General features: G+C 43.0%; 1 protein-coding gene across 1 annotated transcript; it reads left to right on the top strand.

Annotated features, from left to right (window-relative positions):
- The first annotated feature begins 11512 nt into the window (after nt 1-11512).
- tmem128 (transmembrane protein 128) lies at nt 11513-19745 on the top strand. The gene is made up of 5 exons (XM_078541951.1): nt 11513-11647; nt 12932-13076; nt 14151-14312; nt 16828-16937; nt 18413-19745. The coding sequence occupies exons 1-4, from the start codon at nt 11548-11550 to the stop codon at nt 16925-16927; spliced, it is 507 nt and encodes a 168-aa protein (XP_078398077.1). The 5' UTR covers nt 11513-11547; the 3' UTR covers nt 16928-16937; nt 18413-19745.
- Nucleotides 19746-21758: the final 2013 nt, after the last annotated feature.

The raw sequence follows: 21758 nt of genomic DNA, 5'->3' as shown, positions 1-21758 counted from the left end.
ATGAAAGTAAGGAGGTCATATAGTACTTGGAAATAATATAAATGGAATCTAAGAGCACAAATGTACAGTTCATTAATAGTGTTGCAGGTTAATAGGGCCTTAAAAGAAAAGCAAATCAAATGTATGGTTTGTTTCTACAAGGATGGCATCAAAAAGTAGAGAAGTTATCCTAAACTTGTATCGAACCTTGGTTGTATCCTATTTGGAGTACTGTGCACAGTTTTGTTTTTCATATTATAAAAAGAAAATAGAAGAGCTGGGAGAGCATGCAAAAGCAATTTTATAAGGATGATATAGAAATGTGAAGTTATACCTATCAAGAAAGGATGAACAGGTTGGGCCTCTTTTCACTTGAAAAGAAGAGGCTGAGTCGTGACTAATAGAAGCCTTCAAAATTACAGAGTGTTTCTATTTGTGGGGAAGAGCAAAACTTGGGGTCATCAATATAGCACAGTCACCAAGAAATCAAATAGGGAGTTCATAAGGAACCTATTTATCCAGAGAGTGGTGAGAATGTGGCGTTCACTACCACAAGGAATAGTTCAGGTAAATAAAGGCTAAATAAGCATGTGAGGGAGAAGAGAATAGAGGGTTGCGCTGATAAAGTTCAATGAAGGATAGAAAGAAGGCTGAGTCGATTATGAAAAGGAAGGCTGGTGCAAATGGTCTGTTTTTGTCTTGTGTAGTCTGTAATTCTATTTAGAAAGTCATGAACAGCACATGCCCAAATTTCCATTATGCACTTCAAGCAGGTAAGTGACCACACTAGCGTTGCGCACTTCGAAAATTATCACTAATATTCTAATCCACTGCAACTCAGATTCTCACAGATGCTTTGTTGTCATTCTTGGAGTGTTGCATGCATTTCATCAGACATAGGCATTAAAAATTATAACTAACCCAAAAATTTAATAAAAATAATAATTGTGAATTGAATTAAATTCTTAAGATAATTGTTGTTGATCCTAAGGTTAAGCTCACCATGGAATGGATTACCTTAAAGCAACTCAATCTAGCAACTCAAGATTGGGCATCCTTGAGGCGCTGTGGGACATCAGCAGCAGCAGAATGACGAACACAGCTTGAACACAATCTGTAACCTCATGCCCGGCATAATCCCCACTCTACCATTATAATCAAGCCTGGGGATCAACCCAAGTTCAATGAAGAGTGCAGGAGGGCATACCTAAAAATGAGGTGTCAACCTGGTGAAGTTATAACAGAGGAGTACTTGTGAGCAAAACAGCATTAGCAGCAAGTGATAGACAGAGCTAAGCAATCGCACAACCAATGGATCCGATCTAAGCTCTGCAGTCCTGCCACGTTCAGTCGTGAATGGTGGCAGATGATTAAACAACTCACTGGAGGAGGAGGCTCCACAAATGCCCCCATCTTCAATGATGGAGGAGCCCAGCACAGCAGTGCAAAAGATAAGGCTGAAGCATTCGTAACAATCTTCAGCCAGAAGGGCCAAGTGGATGATCCATCTCGGCCTCCTCTGGAGATCCCCAGCATCACAGATGCTAGTCTTCAGCCAATTCGGTTCATTCCATGTGATAACAAGGAACAGCTGGATACCACAAAGGCTACGGGACCTGACAACATTCCAGCAATAGTAATGAAGACTTGTGCTCCAGAACTTACTGTGTCCCTAGCCAACCTGTTCCAGTACAGCTACAACACCAGCATCTAACTGGCTATGTGGAAAATTGTCCAGGTGTGTCCTGTACACAAAAAGCAGGACAAATCCAACCCGGCCAATTACTGCCCCATCAGTCTACTCTCGATCATCAGTAATGGAATGGGACATCAACAGTGCTATCAAGCGGCACTTGCTCAGCAATAACCTGCTCACTGATGCCCAGCTTGGGTTCCACCAGGACCACTCAGCTCCTGACCTCATTACAGCCTTGGTTGAAACGTGGACACGAGCTGAACTCCCGAGGTGAGGTGAGAGTGACTGCCCTTGACATCAAGGCAGCATTTGACAGAGTGTGACATCAAGGAGCCCGAATAAAACTGGAGTCAATGGGAATCGGGGAAAACTCTCCGCTGGCTGGAGTCATACCTAGCACAAATGAAGATGGTTGTAGTTGTTGGAGGTCAGTCATCTCAGCTCCAGGACATCGTTGCAGGAGTTCCTCAGGGTAGCATCCTAGGCCCAACCACCTTCAGCTGCTTCATCAATGACCTTCCTTCCATCATAAGGTCAGAACTGGGAATGTTCGCTGATGATTGCACAATGTTCAGCACCATTCACGCCTCCTCAGATACTGAAGCAGTCCGTGTCCAAATGCAGCAAGACCTGGACAATATCAAGGCTTGGGCTGACAAGTGGCATGTAACATTTACACCAGGCAAGTATCAGACAATGACCATCTCCAACAAGAGAGAATCCAACCATTGCCCCTTCATGTTCAATGGCGTTACCATCACTGAGGCCCCCACTATCAACATCCTGGCGGTTACCATTGACGAGAAACTGAACTGGACTAGCCATATAAATATTGTGGCTACAAGAGCTAGGAATCATGTGACAAATAACTCACCTCCTGACTCTCCAAAGCCTGTCCACCATCTACAAGACTCAAGTCAGGTGTGTGATGGAATACTCCCCACTTGCCTGGATGAGTGCAGCTCCCACAACACTGAAGAAGCTTGATACCATCCAGGACAAAGCAGCCCGCTTGACTGGCACCACATCCACAAACATTCACTCCCTCCACCACCGACGCACAGTAGCAGCAGTGTGTACCATCTACAAGATGCACTGCAGAAATTCACCAAGGCTCCTCAGACAGCACCTTCCAAACCTGCGACCTCTACCACCTAGAAAGATATGGGAAGCAGATAGATGGGAACACCACCCCCTGGAGGTTCCCCTCCAAGTCACTCACCATCCTGACTAGGAAATATATTGCCGTTCCTTCACTGTCGCTGGGTCAAAATTGTGGAACTCCCTCCCTAACAGCACTGTAGGTGTACCTACATCATATGGATTGCAGCAGTTCAAGAAGGCAGCTCACCACCACCTTCTCAAGGGCAACTAGGGATGGGCAATTAATGCAGGCCCAGCCAGCGAAGCTCACATCCTGTGAATGAATAGAAAAAAAATATTCAGCAGGTCTAGCCACATCTGTGGAGAGAGAAGTGGAGTTAATATCTCAGCTGAAAGACCCTTTTAGTTTCTATTTTAGATTTCCAGCATCTTTAATAGTTTGTTCAGGAAAGATATGTTGGCCATGGAGGGACCCAAGCACAGGTTTATCAATGATCCCAAGGCTTAAAGGGTTAAATTCTTAGGGCAGGCTGCATAACCCTGGTTTGTATTCCCTTGAATTTAGATGATTGAAGGTTAATCTGATTGAGGTGTTTAAAATAATACAGGGATTCACAAAGGTAGATACAAAGAAACTATTTTCTCTGCTGGAAAAATCAAAAACAAGAGGGCATAATGTTAAAATTAGAATGACGTCTACGGCCATACCTACTGAACTAAAATTTGAATGAGTTGTTTTCTTTACTGCATTTATTTCTGAAGATCCAGCAAATCTTATATTCAAAACAAAAATAAGATGGACTATCTAAGCCAAATTTATTTGTTTTTTCACAAACAGTATTGAAAGTTTAATTTGTTTTGTTTTGTGGGACTATAATGATAGGCGTAACATTATTGGATTCAATGCTATATAACATGCTTTTTTCAGTAAAGAATTATATAATTAATGAGTATTGTAAATTAGCTGGCTACTCAGCAGATCGGGAATGTATCACTACATGTAGTACCTTAAAAAACTTTGCAAAGTGAAAGTGTAATTTATTAGGGATAAAATATCTACCTGTAGAGTAAGAATTAACTAGAACGTGCAATTACGTCAACTTTTCAAACCGATGTCTATGTAAACTTAACAATTATGCGGTAATTATTAGTCCAAATGTAGATCTTCATTATGAAATACTGGTGTGTATCCAATTAAAATGTTTAATATCATTCAGCATATTTTATGTTCAGGATTGTGGGGATATTGTGGCCCTCAGCAACTCCATTTCCAATCTTTCTGCTAATTATTTGTATTTCCCTTGCACCTTGCCTTCAATCATGGTCCTTGCACATACACCTTTCTATTATCCCTACACCCTAACTACTACCTTTTTTTTTGCAAAAATATACTTTATTCACAAAATATCTTCAACAACATTTCAAACCATTTCAAAATCACCATCACAAAAATACAATCAGGTTCAACTTTTACAACGTGTATCACGAAATGCATCAATATAATAAAAGAATATTACAATCAGTTGCAGACATTCATTTTGAGCTGTACAGCCTGAGGGGCTCTACACAGTTCCCAGCCTCTCGGTGCACTGTGGCAGAAAGGTCTTAGGCAGCGACCCTTCCCCATTGCGCCTTTGCGGCGGCTGCCCCAAGCATTAGTGCGTCCCTCAGCACGTAGTCCTGGACTTTGGAATGTGCCAGTCTGCAACACTCGGTCGGGGACAACTCTTTGCGCTGGAAGACCAACAAGTTTCGGGCAGACCAAAGAGCGTCTTTCACCGAGTTGATGATCCTCCAGCTGCAGTTGATATTTGTCTCGGTGTGTGTCCCTGGGAACAGCCCGTAGAGCACAGAGTCCTGTGTCACAGAACTGCTCGGGGTGAACCTCGACAGAAACCACTGTATCTCTCTCCAGACCTTCTTTGCAAAGGTACAATCCACCAGGAGGTGAACAACGGTCTCTTCCCCACCACAGCCACCTCGAGGGCAACGTGCCGAGGGGGTGAGACTCCTGGCGTGTAGGAAGGATCTGACGGGGAGGGCCTTTCTCACCACCAGCCAAGCTATGTCTTGGTGCTTGTTGGAAAGTTCTGGCGATGAGGCATTCTGCCAAATGACTTTGACAGTCTGCTCAGGGAACCATCCCACCAGATCCACCCTCTCCTTTTCCCTCGGGGCCTCTAAGATATTACGTGCCGACCACTGCCTGATAGACTTGTGGTCAAAGGTGTTTCTCTGCATAAATTTTTCCACGAGGGACAGGTGGTACGGCACGGTCCAACTAATTGGAGCGTTCTCCGGCAGCGTGGCCAGACCCATCCTTCGCAACACCGGGGACAGGTAGAACCTCAGCACGTAGTGACACTTGGTGTTTGCATACTGAGGGTCTACACAGCGCTTGAGGCAGCCACACACAAAAGTGGCCATCAGTATGAGGGTGATGTTGGGCACGTTTTTTCCCACTTTATCTAGAGGCTTGTACATCGCATCCCTGCGGACACGATCCATTTTCGACCTCCAGATAAAGCGGAAGATGGCTCGGGAGATCGCCACCATGCAGGAGTGTGGAATGGGCCAGACCTGCGCCACGTACAGCAACAGCAAGAGTGCCTCACACCTGATGACCAGGTTCTTACCCGCAATGGAGAGGGAGCGTTGCTCCCACATGCCCAGTTTCCTTTTCACCATAGACCCTCGCTCCTTCCAGTTTCTAACGCATGCCCCGGTCCCTCCAAACCATATCCCCAACACCTTCAGGCCGTCAGCCCTGACAGTGAAAGGGACAAAGGATCGGTCAGCCCAGTTCCCAACGAACATGGCCTCGCTCTTCCCATGATTTACCTTGGCTCCCGAAGCCAGTGCGAACTGGTCGCAGATGTGGATCAGTCTGCGCACCGACAGTGGATCCGAGCAGAAGACGGCGACATCGTCCATGTACAGGGAGGCTTTGACCTGAGTGCCTCCACTGCCCGGGATCGTCACTTCTCTTATGCCCGGATCCTCCCTGATGGACTCAGCAAAGGGTTCTATGCGACACACGAAAAGAACATGCGAAAGAGGACAGCCCTGCCTGACTCCAGATTTAATCAGAAAGCTATCTGATTCCCACCCATTGACTGAAACTGCGCTACTGATGTTAGTGTAGAGCGGTTGGATCCAATTGCGAATTCCCTCCCCAAACCCCATTTTGGAGAGCACATCCACCATGTAGGTGTGCGATATTCTGTCAAAGGCCTTCTCCTGATCCAGGCTGATGAGGCAGGTATCCATACCCCTGTCCTGCACATAGGCAATCATATCCCTGAGCAGCGTGAGGCTGTCCGAGATCTTCCTGCTCGGCACAGCGCAGGTCTGGTCAGGGTGGATCACCGATTGGCAATGACCTTGGACAGAATCTTATAGTCCACATTCAACAGTGAAATGGGTCGCCAATTTCTAATTTCCTCCCTTTACCCCTTCCACTTGTAGATGAGGGTGATGATGCCTTTCCTCATGGATTCTGACATGCTGCCGGCCAGGAGCATACTCTCGTACACTTCTAGCAGGTCTAAGCCGATCAAGTCCCGCAGAGCCGAATACAACTCCGCCGGCAAGACGTCGCTTCCGGGAGTTTTACTCTTCTCGAAGGACTCAAGGGCCTTAGTTCATCAGGAGTTAGCGGTTTGTCCAGGCTCTCCCGTGTACTGTCGTCTAAGACCTCCGTGATAGAGGACAGGAAGGACTGGGAGGCTGTGCTGTCTGTGGGCTTCAAGTCATACAATCCGGCATAAAAGGATTTGCTGATCCTCAAAATGTCGGACCGTGATGACTTTACTGAGCCGTCTTCTTCCTTCAGGCTGCTGATCACAGAGCTCTCTCTGTGTACCTTTTGGAAGAAGAAACGTGAGCACGTCTCATCCTGCTCCACGGAGCGGACTCTGGAACGGAAGATGATCTTGGAGGCCTCCAAGGCAAAGAACGAGGCTTGCTGGCTCTTCACCTCTTGGAGTTCCTCCTTGACATCGACCCCCATCGACTGCAGCCAGAGCAGATTCTGCAAGTTTTTCTAGAGTCGAGACATTTCCCTCTGTTCCTTTCTAGCTTTCTGGGTGCCTTTGAGGATGAAAAACCTCTTGATGTTTCCCTTGATCGCTTCCCACCAGTGTGTCAGGGACTCAAAGAGGGGTTTCACGGTTCTCCAACCTTTGTAATCCCTCTTGAGCTCCTCAATGTTCTCTGGGGTCAGCAGTTGCACGTTTAGCTTCCATGCCCCCCTGCCCACCCTCTGATCCTTCTCTAAGTGACAGTCAGCCAGTAGGAGGCAGTGGTCAGAGAAAAACACCGGCTTGACGTCCGTGGATCTGACTGCGAACGCACGGAACACAAACAGGAAGTCTATCCTGGAACGGATGGACCTGTCTGGCCGCGACCAGGTGTATCTCCGCTGCGCTCCGTCTGCAGGGTTGCTGAAGACGTCGTGCAGCTTGGCATCCTTAACTGTTTCCATCAGGGATCTGGACATAGCGTCCAATCTGCTGTCGGCCCTGCTGGATCGTCCAGCCGCATCGATGATGCAGTTGAAGTCACCGCCCAGAATGACCAGCCTGGAGGTCGCCAGCAGCAGTGGGAGCTGCTGAAAAACCTGCAGCCGCTCGGCCCCTTGTGACGGGGCATACACGTTAATTAACCGGAGTGGAGCATTCTTGTACATTATGTCTGCTACGAGGAGGCGCCCGCCCACCACCTCCTTAACCTCGGAGACGGTGAAGTTGCCTCCCCGCAGCAGAATACCCAGGCCGGAGGAACGAGAGTCGTTTCTGCCCGACCAGATCGATGGACCATGGGACCACCATCGTGACCATTGCCTGTAGGAGCTGAGGTGCGGTATTGCACACTCCTGCAGAAACAACAGGTCGGCTTTGACCTTGGAAAGGTAGTCCAAGGTCGCAACACATTGCGTAGTTGATTTAATGCTACGCACATTTATGGATACAATCTTTAAATCCATTTTAAAGCGTTTATTCTCTTACCAAACCTGTTGTCTCTGAGAGTCCCAGACCTTCAGTCTGCTCCTTCATATCCGTAGTGAGCTCAAATTGCTTCACTTTGGAGGGGCTGAGGAAATTTTCCTGAAACTCCCCATTGGCAGTGTTCTGTTCGGGTGGCATCTGGGGGACCGAGCAGAGAACGGGGTTTGAAATGACCTTTGTTGGAGAAGCTTCTCCAATCCTCTCCCCCTCTGGGGCGTTGCTGCTCCTGGCTTCCCGGAGCTGGGGTGCGCTGAGCGCCTCACCGCTCAGAAAACAAAAGTCTATCATCATAACAAGGTCATTGCCCTCTCTTTATCTTAGCTGAAACTACTGGAGGATAAATAAAATATCCTTCAGTACAGTTTACAGTGATTATGTATCTGGAAAATTAGATACACTGCATATGATTAGACTCTGCAGAGCATCACAGCTTTGGGGGAAAAATATGTAGATTATAGAATCCTGAATTACATATAAGAGTAAAGCTCCTGCCTGAAATAGGCAAATGCCTGGGCCACTTATATGTAGACCCTCAGGAAAATGATGATGGCATTTGTATCCCAGTCATCTTCAGATAGCTACCACTTCATTCCTGCTGGATAACCAGAGTTAAAATTGATCTCAAGCCTCTCTTATGAAAAAAATGCTCTATGAACTTTTGACAAGAGGTTTTCACCATAAACTGCTAGAAGCTGAAGAATGATCAAAAATACTGATACATCATACAAAATTTAAAACACTGCATGTAAGGCTGCACAATCCAGATTCAGCTCAGTGTCACTGATTTCAGCATTCAAAGAAAAGACAATTCAATGGATAAATGTTATTATGAAATATGTTTTTATTTTAGCAATACCATCATTTGGGCGCTATAAGTTTCGTGCTGTGAACAAAAGGGCTGACGGAAACATTTTACATTACTTATGTGAACATTGGAATTTATAATGAAAAAATGACACATTGAGGCTTAACAGGAAGCCAAATGGCACGGACAGGAAGTGCAGGAATCATAAGACTTTTGATATATTTTAGGAATGGATGACCAATAACCCATTTAAAAATCAGATAGTTGGATAGCACTCTGATTAATTTTAGTGATCATTTGTGTTTGCTGTTTACTTTTGTTTCAACAGTGAGTGCTGATAACATTACCAGCAGACCTGGCTTGGAAAGATTACTGAACCAAAAGCAGTCCTACCCAAATATAGTTTATGGTGCTTTGGTAGTTTTGTAAGTGCAGAAGTGTAAATTAATTCAACTCACTGAAATTCTTCAGCTTAATCACTTTTGCAATTCATTTAACAAAAATGAATTTAACATTTATTATTGAGGCAAGAATATTCTAAATAGACTACTTGTATTCAGCACATTGATGCACAGAAATATATCTCAAAGCAGTTTACAGGGAAGTGGGAAATGATGGATGCTGAACAGGAGTGAAAATGTGAAGGCAGCTAAAAAAAATAGGTTGGGCACCCAAACCCTGATTGAAGAGATTGAAATAAAAAGAAAATAAATAAAATATTGAGAAAGCCAATTAAGATTTGTTGTAACTGATTTGAAATGGGAAATTCTGGTGTTATTGCTCAATTTATACCGTGTTTTCTTTTGCAATTACTTTTCAGACTTCCATCACCTTTATTTTGTTGAAAACACTGATATAAAGTTAGTTTACTTATTACATCTCCAGTTCGGTTCCTTTTTGTTTTAGTGTACGTAAACACATATATCAACCACTCAGAAACATAATTGAAGTTTTCAGTAAGGCTTTTGTATTAGTCATGGTTAACGATTTACCACAAAGAGTTGATGTTAGCTGACCATATCAAGTGCAGGGCTTTATAAATTAGCCGTAACTATAATCCAGGTGCATGTTGCAGCAATCCCAATTTTGGTGGAGATTATCTATCTCGCATTTCACTTAAACTGACTCTTTTTTTCTCTAAGAAAATGAACCTAGGCATTTGACTATAACGAATTACACACACCGATGTGATATGGAATTGCATGGGTAGGAAATGGGGGGTTATTTTCTAAATAGTGGCTCTTTGCGTCTCAGATTGCTTGAGGTTCGCAACATATTGATAGAACAATTTGATAACTCAAAAGGAAAATAATGCTCAAAGAAGAATAACCATAAATATAGTGACATGATATCATAATATTTATTTGTATTAGTAGTAGCCTTTTTTTTGCTAATTTCAACTAAAGAGAGGTTATTAGAAATCCTGCCAATTCCCCACAATGTTGGTCATACGTTGTCCAGCGTCCAGATTGCAGTTGTGGGCCTGGATTTTGAGGTTCTGGAGAGCATGCTGGGTGGCAGAGAGGGGCGTAAAATGAAGTGAGATGGTGGGGGTGGCATGTCCATGTTCCTCCAGGAACAGCACCTCATCTTCCGATTAGGCAATTTACAGCCTTCTGGACTTAACATTGAGTTCAACAACTTCAGATCACGAACTCTCTCCTCTGTCCTCACCCCCTTTTTCAATATTAATTTTCATTTAATTTTTATTATTTCATTTTTTTATCCACTTATTTTTATCTTTATTTATTTTCATTTTATTTATTGTTTTATCCCTACCTTTTTATCCTATTTTCAATCTTTTTCCCCACCACTGTCCCCACCCCATCCCATCCCCACAAGGGCCATCTGTCACTTGTTCAAGTTGTTCTTTCCAGAGTACTTACCCTTGTCTGGCTATTATCACATTCTGCTCTCTGACCTTAATGCTACCATCAGCACCTCCTTTAGCCAGTATCACTATCATCAACAGCCCTTTGTCCTTTTGTCCATGACATCCTTGGCAATCTCTCCTTTGTCTTATCACTGGCCTTCTATCCAACTTCATCTGCACCTCCCCCGCGCCCCCCCCCCCCCCCCACCGCAACCTTAAACAGTATAAATTTCATTACATTTTTACTTCTCTTTATATTTGAGGAAGAGCCATAAGGACTCGAAACATTAACTTTTTTTCCTCCACAGATGCTGTTAGATCTGCTGAGTTTTTCCAAAATTTTCTGTTTTTGTTTCAGATTTCCAGCATTTGCAGTATTTTACTTTGATATTTGACTGTGCTGCAGTTATATTCTGGGTAGACGGGGCAACAATGAGTTATACGCCAGGTGGATTGCGCTGCTGTGAATTATACCCAGGGTAGGCTGGGCTACAGCGAGTTATGATCCAAGGTGTGCTGGGCTGTGGTGAGAAATACCCAAACTCGACTGGGCTGTGGTGATTTATACCCTGCAGCCTAGTCTACTTGGCGAGTTATACCCTGGGGTAGACTGGGCTGCAATGAGTTATACCAAACTAGACTGTGCTGCAGTAAATTGTACCGTGGGTAGACAGGACTGCAGTGACTTGTACCCCAAGCAGACTGGACTGCACTGATTTACATCTTTAGGGAGGGGGGGATGGGGATGGGCATACCTGTAAATAATACCCCAGAAAGGCTGTAGTGAATTATATCTGGGGTGGACAGGGCTACAGTGATTTACACCCTGTGTAGACTGAAACGCAGTAACGGGCCCCAGGTAGACAGGGCTGCACTGATTTATACCGTGGTTGGGCTGCGCTTCAGTGCATTATAGCTTGGATAAACTGGGCTGCAGTGATTTATACCCCGGCGGGATCGACCCGGGGTGCAGTGGGCGGGGAGTACTCCCCGGGGTGGACGGGGCTATTACGCTATCGCTGGCCCCGCCTCTTGTGATGTCGAGTTGTTTACGTCATGACGTCACAGTGCCTGAAACAAGATGGCGGCGGACCCGGAGTCACTGCTCCGCTTCCGGAATCAGTTCCGAGCGGAGGCACCTGCTGCAGTTCCCAGGGAATTTGCGCGGCCTGAGGCAGGAGGTGAGAGGAAATTGCTGCATTTTTTACTGGAGCCGAGTGAGTGGGGGGCGGGAAACTCCAGAGCTCAAAACCCTTCCCCCATCCCTCCTTCCTTACCCGCCCCATCCCCATGATCCGTCCGCCCGTCCCTCCCCTCCACCTCCCTCGCCTGCCCCTGCATCCCCTCCCCCCCTCCCCGTCCCTCCCCCCCCCCTCCCCGTCCCTCCCCCCCCCCTCCCCGTCCCTCCCCCCCCCTCCCCGTCCCTCCCCCCCCCTCCCCGTCCCTCCCCCCCCCCTCCCCGTCCCTCCCCCCCCCTCCCCGTCCCTCCCCCCCCCTCCCCGTCCCTCCCGTCCCTCCCCGTCCCTCCCCGTCCCTCCCCCCCCCTCCCCGTCCCTCCCCCCCCCCTCCCCGTCCCTCCCCCCCCTCCCCGTCCCTCCCCCGTACCTCCCCCCCCTCCCCGTCCCTCCCCTCCCCGTCCCTCCCCTCTCCCCCCCCGTCCCTCCCCTCTCCCCCCCCCGTCCCTCCCCTCTCCCCCCCCCCGTCCCTCCCCTCTCCCCCCCCCGTCCCTCCCCTCTCCCCCCCCCGTCCCTCCCCTCTCCCCCCCCGTCCCTCCCCTCTCCCCCCCCGTCCCTCCCCTCTCCCCCCCCCGTCCCTCCCCTCTCCCCCCCCCCCGTCCCTCCCCTCTCCCCCCCCCCCGTCCCTCCCCTCTCCCCCCCCCCCGTCCCTCCCCTCTCCCCCCCGTCCCTCCCCTCTCCCCCCCCGTCCCTCCCCTCTCCCCCCCCCGTCCCTCCCCTCTCCCCCCCCCGTCCCTCCCCTCCCCCCCCCCCCGTCCCTCCCCTCTCCCCCCCCCGTCCCTCCCCTCTCCCCCCCCGTCCCTCCCCTCTCCCCCCCCGTCCCTCCCCTCTCCCCCCCGTCCCTCCCCTCTCCCCCCCCGTCCCTCCCCTCTCCCCCTCCCCCCCGTCCCTCCCCTCTCCCCCTCCCCCCCGTCCCTCCCCTCTCCCCCTCCCCCCCGTCCCTCCCCTCTCCCCCTCCCCCCGTCCCTCCCCTCTCCCCCTCCCCCCGTCCCTCCCCTCTCCCCCTCCCCCCGTCCCTCCCCTCTCCCCCTGATTTGTATTTCATGATTTCATTCTTCATACAATTTGTATTAGTTCCATTCGGCAGTCGGAAGGTCTGTCTCCAGAACGTGGAAGTTGCATAAGACTTCATCAGGCTTTGCTGTCTTTAAGTTGCTCACATGTCTTCTGTACAATATGAAAGTAATTGCTAACCTATCAGTTTTAACAGTATCCTTTATTTATAAACAGATTTCGAAGATGAGGAAAAAAAGAAGGAAAAGCCCCCACTTCCTCGATTTAATATGCACTCTCTATTCTGGATTTTATCTTCAATCGCAGTGACATATTACGTTGAATTTTTTTCCACAATTAAAACAGATTACCGAATAGAAGGGTAAATAACCTGAATATGCTTTACTTTTGCTATCTCTTACTGTTGTGTTTTGAAGTTTCAAAATGTAGGATATTAGGATATTTTTGTCTTTTGCCCATCAGCATTATGGAGGGTGTTCTTGAGGTCAAATGCTAGAGGCAGGGTGAAGAGCATTAATGTTACTACAATCTGATGATATCCAGTTGAGCAGGCTCTCATACCCATGTGAAAATGGAGACCTGAACGGCTGTCGGACCCTTCCATACCATCGGGCTTCCAACATCTATGTATTCATGCTTCACAATTGCAAAAGGTTATGACTTATGAAATAAAAATTCAAATGGTTTTCAGAGTCCTTTGGAAAAGTGTAAGCTCTCAAATCTTTCAACTCTGTTAAATGCAAAATTTGTAGTTTGGAAAATTCTACAAACTGCACATGCTCAGAATGAACATTGAAAACTCTGTTGTAGGTAACAATATTCAGTTGAAGCCCAGGCTTTTAAGACTGGCAGAGGACTTCATGTAAAACTTAGAAGGAATTAAAGAAAGAAAAGTGAATATAATGGAAAATGTTATTGTTACTGTGCGATGTAATTTATTTTGGTTTAAATTTTGGGCATTTCAGTTATTGAAGAAAAGCAACTAATTAAATCTTTCGATAAAGCATTTGTGATTCTTGGACCATCAATAATAATATTTTAGCTGTGAAATAGTGCCAGTTGTGTGACATTTTAAAAATGAAAACATCACCTTATAGGAGTGACATGTACTGCATGTGCTTAAGAGTTTTCATAAAGAGTATTAGGCATAGCAGCTACTTGCTGATAAGACTAAGCATATCTTGTATACTCCCAACTGGCAGTAATTTGTGGAAAACTCATTCTGGCCATGAGGCAAGTGGGGTGAGAAGAGACCAGGAGGTTTTCTTGCATAGAAATTCTGAATTTCATAACCCACTTGTGACATAAATATTTATCATTTGGTGTTACTAGCCATGTCTCTTCCAGAATCTATGTCTCCAACAATACTGAAACTACGAATATTCTACTCATGTCTGTTTCTTGTCAGTAATCCTTTTTTCTCTCTCTAAATCAGTCGATGGTTCCTTTTAGGCACCTCACTACTGATAATTAGCCTGCTGATTGCCTTCTACTGCATCTTCTACCTGGAATGGTACAGAGGGATCGGAGAATATGAACAATATAATCCTACCCTGGTTCCTTCAGCTACAGCTTCTTTCATTGCTGCAGCAGTATGGTAGGTTTTTACAATCAATGTCCTAAAATTAGTCTGCGGATTTTTAAACTTTGGTTTCTGTTTGCATAAAATAAACTTGTGTGTAACTAAACTCAGTTGTTGTGATGTGCTGGCACTTAATGCTAATCTTAAACATGCTGTTCTAGTCTATTTTGGAAAATAGTGCAATGGAGTTTTGGTGTTTTAATCTTAATTAATGGGATAATTGGATGAATTACTGCTGATTAAAGCCAAATATTATAACTTTAAGCACACTATTTGATCAATATTCTCTGTCCTTAAGCGTCAGCTTAGCTCAGGAGTGGCACTTACCTTCAAGTTGCATTGAAGCCCCGCTGCAGAACTGAAACATGCGATCTAGGCAAAAACTTCATTGTGTTACTGAGGGAGTGCTGCATTGTTGATGTCATTCAGATGCAATATTATACTGAGGGTTATACAGATAGAAGTAAAAGATCACGTGTCAGCATTTGATGAAGAACAGTGAGTTTTCTCATTTGTCCTACCTAATATTCCCCATTCCCTGTCATGCTTCTATAATGATATTAAGGCACCAATCACCCAAAAGGGATTGGGTAAACATGTTGTGGTTTCATTTATTTAAACTAGGCACATGAGAACATTTATACATGGATAGAAAGCTTGAAGACATCAGCAGCAGAGCTGTGTGTGCTGTGTTCTGCTCACGGGCCAAATTGAAACTGAGACTGGATCACATGATGCACTTCCCTTCTAGTGATGGCAAGCTGCTAACCTTAAAGGCATATTACAACAACCCCCACACCAGTAGTGCCGCTAATATAAGATTAATTTGCTATTGATCCCATTTACTCTTTGTAGGATGGGATCATGCTGTGCACCTTTGCCTGCCTACACAATCATGAATGCATTTGGAAAGGAATTTATTGGCTGTGGAATGTCATGAAGATGCACTATGGTGCAAAATAACTGCATGTTCATTTTTTGCCCTTGTAGTATAATAAATTCTGCACAACAGCTTTAAACTGATCACAATGCAAAAAGCCCTAATTCAATGATATACAGTGAACATGTGGAATCTTCAAACTAGCATGTTAAATTGGCAATTGAGCTTTGAAGCTGTCATAACTATTTTCTGAATAAGAATTTAATGCAATTTTTGCTTGGAAGTCCATATTTACCTTTGCCTCAGGGTTCATTGCTACCTTTTTATTATTCTTAGAGGTAGTCTGTGTAAAATGAGAAAGGAAATATAATCCCACAGTTTCTAAAGTAGAATGTTAACTGTATGACTTTTTTGTAGTGTGAGAACCCAGCTTTTAAACTAGAAGTAACAGTTTGCATAATTAAGAATCTTTTTAACATGTATTTCCTGAATAATTTGCTGATAATGTTCAGCATTATATTATGCATCTTTTTGTCTTTAATGATTTTATTCTGTTTACTTCAGTAATAAAGGTGGGGTGGGGTGGGGAAAGTACTTTTAGCAGTAAATACCCATGCCCCCACAACCTATGCAATGTCAGAAAAAAATTGCAAGATAAGTGTATCTTTTATCTTGTTTTTTGGCTCTTCTATGAGAACTGCTCTTCCAGTGTCTAAAATGACAGTGCTGGAATGCAGCAATTCTATTCAATCATTTGTTTGCCCAAAATAATTTGGATCTAATTCAAATTATGCAAATTATTATTTAAATAAAACAAGACGAATGGGTATTTTTCTGCTGTTTTAATTCTAATTAATTGATTTTGTTAATTGGCAATGGTCAAAATGTTTACCAGTCCTCCTACTTTGGAGCTCAAGCATATGGGTTCCGACATCCTTAAAAAAACCATACTTTGTTAGAGGTTTCAATCATTGACAATATGCTCTTAGTCAAGTGTGAAGTGGAAACAGTTCAAACATTTGTACAAAATGATTTTTGAACTTATTTTACTTATGTATTATTTGGTGATGGGCCTTATAATGGATCACAGCAAATTTCTTTGCAACCCCATTCATGTACTTGTGATTCAGGGATTACTTGCTGCAGTGGCTTTTTCGTCATGCTATTTGAACCTAAATGGGAAGGCTTGAATGGTATTGTCGCTCAATAATTAAAGTTCCATTCTATTTTCTGTTTATATACATACAGTAATTACATAAATCAACCATTGGGTTATATTGTCACAGAAAATTCTAAAGATGCCACAAGGTGACCAAACATCATTCGAGCTTCTCATTGTGTAAAAGGTTTTGTAGTTCACTCGTTGTAAGTTTGTGATAACTGTTTATTGTACATATATGAAAGTTGACTCTTATCTCCAGACCAGAAATACATGGATTGTAATATAGATATAGCATCTGTCATTTAATTTGACTGGGTTTTTTTTTTGCAACATTGTAATTAATGGTCCTTGTCAGTATGTACCAAACTGTACTGTTTTACTGTTCAGATATTTCAAGGACTGAAAGTAGACTGGTTATCACATTTGAAATGTTGAAGCACCCAATGTGTCTGTAAACAATCTACTGATTTTAAACTTTCTTTTTACAGCTTTAACATTGCACTGTGGCCTGTGTGGTCTTTCTTTACTCCTTTTATCCTTTTCACACAATTTATGGGTGTCGTAATGTTTGTATCATTGCTGGGATGATGTTCTGCAGGTAAGCTTCTAATACTAGGTCTAACTGTTTTTAACTAAATATATTTTATATATTTTTTTCTTGTGTTATGAGAACCACTGCAGTTGGTGATGATAAACAATATGGACAAGTAGGTAATTAATCTCAGTTGGGGTGCTCCAGTTCTCAGCACCCCTGGTCTTGGTGGGAGTAGAGTGAAGTCACCCAGGCTTTCTCCCAATTGCTATCCAGTAATTACAGCCAGAAAGTGTATGTGGATGTTGGGTGAAGGGAGGATTGGACTCTGTTGTGAGACCCTCCATAATTGAACAGCTTGAACTACGCTTACTGACCAGAGTCAAAAGGTGAACAGCTACTTCTGAGCACCCTTAGGACTCCGGTATCCCCTATCAAGGATGTGTGCCTGGACAGGAGAGGAGCAGAAAACAAATGAGTTTTTTAAAAAAAGACTTGTCATTTTGGATCAATTAAAAAATAGGATTTTGAAATGCAAAACAAAGGATTTCTAAGCTTACAGCAGTGGAAACTTAAGTTTTCTTAAGCTCAATTTAATTACTGATCCATTGATTTTTTTTTTAATGTATGTGTAGCAGTAAAATTAGTATTTTGCTTAAATCTCATACAAATGTTTGTCAAAATTCTGATCCTGATCGAAAGTAAATTGAGTGTCCATATGTTCTTCTAATGTTGGTGACTTTGTTACTCTTTTAGTCTTAGAAATTTGTTAATGTAGGTAACTTAAAGGAATACAAAGCACACAAATATTTAATTTGTATTAAAAAACCTGAAACTAAACCTTTTGGTTTCAAGTATATAGCTGCTGCCATTCATTTGGCAGTCAAATGAAATAGAGGGGTTCTGAATTTCACAGTCATATAGATGTTTAAAACTTAATTTTCAATTATTTAAGATAAAAAGGTGTATTGCCTAAATTTTCCTCTCCACCTCTCCCTTAATTATGTCAATCTTCTTTGTCAATTATTGTAACCTTGCGTGAAGAGCAGGCAGACAGACCGGCTGCCCTCATTGTTTTTATAGAATTAGCTGCTGAGAGATGCACAAGAGCCGGCCACCTGCCTCTTTCTCAGTGCTCTTTATAAATTTCTGGTTTTCTTCTATGGCCTTCATTCACTGTCTTTCTAATCAAGCATTGGAACTGGAAGCGTGAAAAATTGATCATGAAAATCAAATATTTTAGCAGTCCACAGCACATCACTTAAAGATTCACCAGCTATGGTTCTGATTGGAGTTGTTATATATTCACCACCTTTAATAGCTTTTCCCGCAAATAGCCTGCAGGGTAATCATTCAATCAACTCTTTAATGCTGCCTCATTTTAGATAGAAGTTGACAAAATGAAGTTAATCATAATATAGTTGCTGGCATTGTCTAGTTGTTTCAATGAACTTGTAAGTCAGTATTTTAAAGGTATAGAAGTGTATTGTAAGTTATAATTATTTTCTTAAGGAATTCTTTTTATTTTTCTCTCATTTCAGAGCTCAGCTTGATGTTTCCTGTAAATAAAGAACTTATCTTTCAATGGCCTGCATTTTTACATAAAATATTCAAGCAATTAAAATGGAATGCTTTAGTTCAATAAATTTCACTGATGTAATTTTTTTAAAGTAAGCACTTAAGCATAATTTATCCATGATCTATAATTAAGCTTGCAAAACAAGATTGCTTTTATTCAAGATAAAGAAAATTACAATTGTGTGATATTTTGTGAATATTGTGAAAGAATTCAATAAAATCTATTTGACATATCACGAACAAACATTAAAAAAAGACCTTAAAAGACAACTTTAAAAATGTCTGAAATTAGAGCAATTGTAAATCATTTTAGGTGACTTTGTTGCCAGTGAATGAGGCTCCCTGATGGCATACGCTACCAAGGAAAATTGCCCCATATCCCTCGACTGATATGAAACAGAACCCAAATGTACCTTCTAATTTGTTCTCCAGTTTTTCCACTCCTGTGGTAGCAATCTAAAACCTGCAGAAAGGTAACCTCATTCCAGCCCTTTGCAAGTACCCTTCTGAATCAGCAGTTATACTATTTTACCCCTCCTTTCCCGTGGAGCAACACCTGATCAGTACTGTGTTTTGGTGGGTAAGGTGCTCTAATGGCTGTTCCCTTTATATTAATTTTAAATTAAAGAGCAGTTTAAAAAATTGTCCCTTTAGAAATACAGTACCAACTCAGAATGTGACAGCTCTTGCACATCACCCATTGACTGTTATAGAGTGGCAGAATCTTGCAAGCAAGTAGTTTGCTTGTTTTCTCTGCCAGAAGTGATGCAGAGAGATGTACAAAACAAAATTTTCAAGCTATTAAATGCTTGAATTTTATTGTATGTGTATGGGATGGGGAGTGTTGGTGGTATATAACTGAACAAAACAATGTGCTAAGAATTTGAGTGTGTTTTAAATGGTTAAATAGATTGCTGTTTCTTCTGGCCTAACTCTGTGAAATAGTATGCAGATTCTTAAGCATACAGCATGCATATGTTTGATAGTACTTTTGTTATCAAGTTGTAATATGCTGTTTAAATTTATATAGCATTTCTATAATATATTAAAACCACTGGAACATTTGTGTACAAACTAGATGAATTATGTGCTTTGGCTCTTGTTTAAAATGTATATGTTACCAGTTTATTCCTCATGTTTGAATAAAAACTGAAATACTAGAAAACCACAATGCCTGCCTCACCTAGTAATACAGTACACTTGCAGTAATTACACCTACAGCAATTTAATGTGCATCTGATTTTTTTGTATGGTTGTTTCACAAAATATGAATAATTAAATGTATTGATGATCAAATTGTTGTATGTGTGCTTTGCTAAATCATGAACCCAGTATGAATTGTTACTCCACGAGAAGGCTGGGCCAATTTATCCATAGATGTTTTTGGTTCAATGAGAGTTCTTACCCACAATAGTATCCAGAACTCTTGTGCTATCAGTATTCTCTGTATAAGCATCTTTATGTTTCAAACCCTGATTATGAAATCAGTGCTATTTATCAGGCATTTTATGTTGCAACACCATTGATAAATAGACTTCTTGTGCTGGCAGTAGCTTGTCACCAGGATATTCTGTAACATAAAGTGTACAATGGACAGTTTGTTAATATCTATGCAGGATGATTTAATCTCCGAGCTAAGAACATATATTCTGACTTTTTGTGTGGCTGGTCACACTGAAGCACCAGAAAATTATCAGCTTTCTTTACTGCTCAGACAACTGCGTACCATAATTTATTTTTCTAATTGATGAATGAAATCATACATGGTGTTCAGGTTATCAAGTTCTAAAATAGTTTATTTTCAGAAGAATGATTGCAATGTCATTTTCTGTTACTCAGACATCTGCTTCAGTTTTCAGGTTAACTTTCATCGTTCTAGGCATGAGACTAACCTTTTCATGACTTAGTTTTACTCGGACATCCTGTGTGTAAGAAGTAATGCTGAGGGCTTTCAAGTATTTATGGTAGGGAAAATCTTATGAAAAATTAATGGTAGGGAAATTGAAGAAAATAATTAAAAACAAATGTTAAAACGTATATATTGATGGAAAGCAATCCACATAAACATTGATTTTTAAAGTTGCATAAACACCTGAGAATTTTGTATACACTTAAGCATTTAGTATACACAGTCTTTTGTCACTTGTATGGCATAAGCAGCAGGCCTAAATTGTGAATGATTTTGTTGTAATAAACAAGGCTGTGGTGATTATATTAATACAGGGTAAAACTGACAAACTGCTGGCAGCTGCACAGTTAAACACAGAATTCCAAAAGTTGCTGTTAGTCTGTTCCACAAGCTGTACTTTTGCAACCTTCTCCAATGGAATCTGCACAAAAATAACTCTCACTGGGGGAATTTAGGATAATTACCAACTAATCTCAAAATAAAGATGGCAGGGCAGGTGATATGTTGCAGCTGTAGCAAGTGGGAGTTGGCTGATACCTGTTTGATCCACTGCAACCACATCTGCACTGTGTGTGCAGCTGGAGGAACTTCAGCTCCAAGTTGATGAGCTGGAGTTCAAGCTTCGGACATCATGATGCATCAGGGAGGGGAAAGTTACCTAGACACTTTGTTCCATAAGGCAGTCATACTCCTTCAACTAGTGACTTCAGATTTGGTCCATTGGACAGAGGGAGAGGAGGGTGTGATGGCAAGTGAGGCAGGTATGGGGATCCAGAAGGTAGCATTGGAGGAGCTCTTTCATTTGTCCAATTGGTTTGAATTTCTTGCAAATTGTGTGGAGGAGAGCAGGGACTGCAGGGAGAATGAGCAAACTGACCACAACATGGTTCATGAGGCCATTTAAGTGGGGAGAGCAAAGAAGAATGTAGCAGTAGTAGAGGATGGTCTAGGTAGGGATATAGACACTGTTCTCTGCAGCTGAGCGTGTATTCCTAGAAGGCTGTGTTGCCTACCTGGTGCCAAGGTTAAGGACATCTCCTCGGGACTGGAGAGGATCTTGGAGTGGTTGGAGAGATGCTGTGTCACGGTCGGCATGGGTGCTAATGACATAGGAGGAAGAAAGAGGCTTTGCTAAGTATGAGCAGTTAGGGACTAAATTAAAAAAGCAGAACCACAAAGGTAATAATCTCTGGATTACTACTTGAGTCATTAGCAAATCGGTATAGGTAAATAAAATCAGAGTGTTGAATGTGTGGTACAAAGATTAGTGTAGGAGAAATAGGTTTTGATTTGTGGAGCACTGACACCAGTACTGGGGAAAGAGGGAGCTGGACCATTGGGATGGCTCTCACCTGAACCATACTAGGACCAGTGCACTGGTAAATTTTATAATTAGGGCT

Source organism: Cetorhinus maximus, chromosome 1 (assembly GCF_964194155.1).
Source record: "Cetorhinus maximus chromosome 1, sCetMax3.hap1.1, whole genome shotgun sequence".
Taxonomy (NCBI): domain Eukaryota; kingdom Metazoa; phylum Chordata; class Chondrichthyes; order Lamniformes; family Cetorhinidae; genus Cetorhinus; species Cetorhinus maximus.
This window is presented reverse-complemented; position numbering and strand designations above follow the sequence as displayed.